Here is a 4,030-nt window from a genome sequence, read left to right on the forward strand (position 1 = left end):
AATGTTTACTGTTCATTTTGTTTATTGCATCGGCAATGTAAACATATGTTTCCCATGCCAGTAAAGCCCCATACATTAAACTTGAATTGAGAGAGAGAGAGAGAGAGAGAGAGAGAGAGAGAGAGAGAGAGAGAGAGGGGAGAGACAGGGAGAGAGAGAGAGAGAGAGAGAGAGAGAGACAGGGCAAACACCATTGTAAATACAACCCATATTTATGCTTATTTATTTTATCTTGTGTCCTTTAACTATTTGTACATTGTATATATTGTATATATTGTATACATTGTATATATAGACTTATATATATATATATATTTATATATAATATATATAAATAATATGACATATGACATTTGTAATGTCTTTACTGTTTTGAAACTGTTGTATGTGTAATAATATTATTAATGTTTACTGTTAATTTTTGTTGTTTTTCACTTTATATATTCACTTTGTATATTGTCTACCTCACTTGCTTTGGCAATGTTAACACATGTTTCCCATGCCAATAAAGCCCTTGAATTGAATTGAAATTGAATTGACAGGGAGAGAGAGAGAGAGAGAGAGAGAGAGAGAGAGAGAGAGAGAGAGAGAGAGAGAGAGAGAGAGAGAGAGAGAGAGAGAGAGAGACAGAGAGACAGAGAGACAGAGAGAGACAGAGAGACAGAGAGACAGAGAGAGTCAGAGACAGGGAGAGAGGGAGAGAGAGAGGGAGAGAGACAGAGAGAGAGAGAGGGAGAGAGACAGAGAAAGAGAGACAGAGAAAGAGAGGGAGAGAGACAGAGACAGAGAGGGAGAGAGAGAGAGAGACAGAGAGAGAGAGAGAGAGAGAGAGAGAGAGAGAGAGAGAGAGAGAGAGAGAGAGAGAGAGAGAGACAGAGAGACAGAGAGAGTCAGAGACAGGGAGAGAGAGACAGAGAGAGAGGGTCAGTCGTGATGAGCGGAGGTTGACTCCTGGTGACGCAAAGAGAGACCGAGCAGGGTGAAAGGAGGAGGCAGACAGAATGGCTGCCCGGTGCCGCAGCTCCAAATGCACCGTAGAAAGGAACGGATTCAAGCGGGAACTCGATACCTGGCGGCACAAACTGATCAACTGCGTCGGTAAGAAGAAACCTGGGCAGCTTTTTTTAAATGGCCTTTTGAACTTGCACGCGATTTTACATCCCCAAAGTACAACTAGGGAAAGATCCACAACAACATGAGTTAAACCCGGTTTAGCTGTAACGTTAGCCGCTAATGCTAAATGCCTTTAATAACAGCAGGTAACTGACGTTAGCCGCTAATGCTAAATGCCTTTAATAACAGCAGGTAACTGACGTTAGCCGCTAATGCTAAATGCCTTTAATAACAGCAGGTAACTGACGTTAGCCGCTAATGCTAATGCCTTTAATAACAGCAGGTAACTGACGTTAGCCGCTAATGCTAAATGCCTTTAATAACAGCAGGTAACTGACGTTAGCCGCTAATGCTAAATGCCTTTAATAACAGCAGGTAACTGACGTTAGCCGCTAATGCTAAATGCCTTTAATAACAGCAGGTAACTGACGTTAGCCGCTAATGCTAAATGCCTTTAATAACAGCAGGTAACTGACGTTAGCCGCTAATGCTAAATGCCTTTAATAACAGCAGGTAACTGACGTTAGCCGCTAATGCTAAATGCCTTTAATAACAGCAGGTAACTGACGTTAGCCGCTAATGCTAAATGCCTTTACTGCCGTGTTTGTTATGGTTACTATAACTAGCTATAACGTGTTTGTTATGGTTACTATAACTAGCTATACCGTGTTTGTTATGGTTACTATAACTAGCTATAACGTGTTTGTTATGGTTACTATAACTAACTATACCGTGTTTGTTATGGTTACTATAACTAACTATACCGTGTTTGTTATGGTTACTATAACTAGCTATAACATGTTTGTTATGTTACTATAACTAGCTGTCATGTTTGTTATGGTTACTATAACTAGCTGCCGTGTTTGTTATGGTTACTATAACTAGCTATAACGTGTTTGTTATGTTACTATAACTAGCTGTCATGTTTGTTATGGTTACTATAACTAGCTGCCGTGTTTGTTATGGTTACTATAACTAGCTATAACGTGTTTGTTATGGTTACTATAACTAGCTGCCGTGTTTGTTATGGTTACTATAACTATCTGCCGTGTTTGTTATGGTTACTATAACTAGCTATAACGTGTTTGTTATGGTTACTATAACTAGCTATAACATGTTTGTTATGTTACTATAACTAGCTGTCATGTTTGTTATGGTTACTATAACTAGCTGCCGTGTTTGTTATGGTTACTATAACTAGCTATAACGTGTTTGTTATGGTTACTATAACTAGCTGCCATGTTTGTTATGGTTACTATAACTAGCTGCCGTGTTTGTTATGGTTACTATAACTAGCTGCCGTGTTTGTTATGGTTACTATAACTAGCTGCCGTGTTTGTTATGGTTACTATAACTAGCTATACCGTGTTTGTTATGTTTACATTACATTTACATTTAAGTCATTTAGCAGACGCTCTTATCCAGAGCGACTTACTATAACTAGCTATACCGTGTTTGTTATGGTTACTATAACTAGCTATAACGTGTTTGTTATGGTTACTATAACTAGCTATACCGTGTTTGTTGTGGTTACTATAATTAGCTGCCGTGTTTGTTATGGTTACTATAACTAGCTGCTGTGTTTGTTATGGTTACTATAACTAGCTTCCGTGTTTGTTGTGGTTACTATAACTAGCTATAACGTGTTTGTTATGGTTACTATAACTAGCTATACCGTGTTTGTTATGGTTACTATAACTAGCTATACCGTGTTTGTTATGTTACTATAACTAGCTATAACGTGTTTGTTATGTTACTATAACTAGCTGTACCGTGTTTGTTGTGGTTACTATAACTAGCTATACCGTGTTTGTTATGTTACTATAACTAGCTATAACGTGTTTGTTATGGTTACTATAACTAGCTATACCGTGTTTGTTATGGTTACTATAACTAGCTGCCGTGTGTGTTATGGTTACTATAACTAGCTGCCGTGTTTGTTGTGGTTACTATAACTAGCTGTCGTGTTTGTTGTGGTTACTATAACTAGCTATAACGTGTTTGTTATGGTTACTATAACTAGCTATACCGTGTTTGTTATGGTTACTATAACTAGCTATACCGTGTTTGTTATGTTACTATAACTAGCTATAACGTGTTTGTTATGGTTACTATAACTAGCTATACCGTGTTTGTTATGGTTACTATAACTAGCTATAACGTGTTTGTTATGGTTACTATAACTAGCTATACCGTGTTTGTTATGGTTACTATAACTAGCTATAACGTGTTTGTTATGGTTACTATAACTAGCTATACCGTGTTTGTTGTGGTTACTATACCTAGCTGCCGTGTTTGTTATGGTTACTATAACTAGCTATAACGTGTTTGTTATGGTTACTATAACTAGCTATAGTGTTTGTTATGGTTACTATAACTAGCTATAACGTGTTTGTTATGGTTACTATAACTAGCTGCCGTGTTTGTTGTGGTTACTATAACTAGCTATACCGTGTTTGTTATGGTTACTATAACTAGCTATACAGTGTTTGTTATGGTTACTATAATTAGCTGCCGTGTTTGTTATGGTTACTATAACTAGCTATAACGTGTTTGTTATGGTTACTATAACTAGCTATACCGTGTTTGTTATGGTTACTATAACTAGCTATAACGTGTTTGTTATGGTTACTATAACTAGCTATAACGTGTTTGTTATGGTTACTATAACTAGCTATAACGTGTTTGTTATGGTTACTATAACTATCTGCCGTGTTTGTTATGGTTACTATAACTAGCTATAACGTGTTTGTTATGGTTACTATAACTAGCTATAACGTGTTTGTTATGGTTACTATAACTAGCTATAACGTGTTTGTTATGGTTACTATAACTAGCTGCCGTGTTTGTTATGGTTACTATAACTAGCTATAACGTGTTTGTTATGGTTACTATAACTAGCTGCCGTGTTTGTTAT

The 4,030-nt window shown here is 36.9% G+C and overlaps 1 protein-coding gene across 1 annotated transcript in view; it reads left to right on the forward strand.

Annotated features, from left to right (window-relative positions):
• Positions 1–921: 921 nt before the first annotated feature.
• LOC124018057 (ligand-dependent nuclear receptor corepressor-like protein) overlaps positions 922–4,030 on the forward strand; it is a 27,402-nt gene continuing 24,293 nt past the window's right edge. The window contains exon 1 of the mRNA XM_046333321.1: positions 922–1,098. Coding sequence (XP_046189277.1) covers positions 1,002–1,098 — 97 coding nt within the window. The 5' untranslated portion in view covers positions 922–1,001. The remainder of the gene's footprint in view (positions 1,099–4,030) is intronic.

This window comes from Oncorhynchus gorbuscha, unplaced genomic scaffold (assembly GCF_021184085.1).
Source record: "Oncorhynchus gorbuscha isolate QuinsamMale2020 ecotype Even-year unplaced genomic scaffold, OgorEven_v1.0 Un_scaffold_387, whole genome shotgun sequence".
Lineage (NCBI taxonomy): Eukaryota > Metazoa > Chordata > Actinopteri > Salmoniformes > Salmonidae > Oncorhynchus > Oncorhynchus gorbuscha.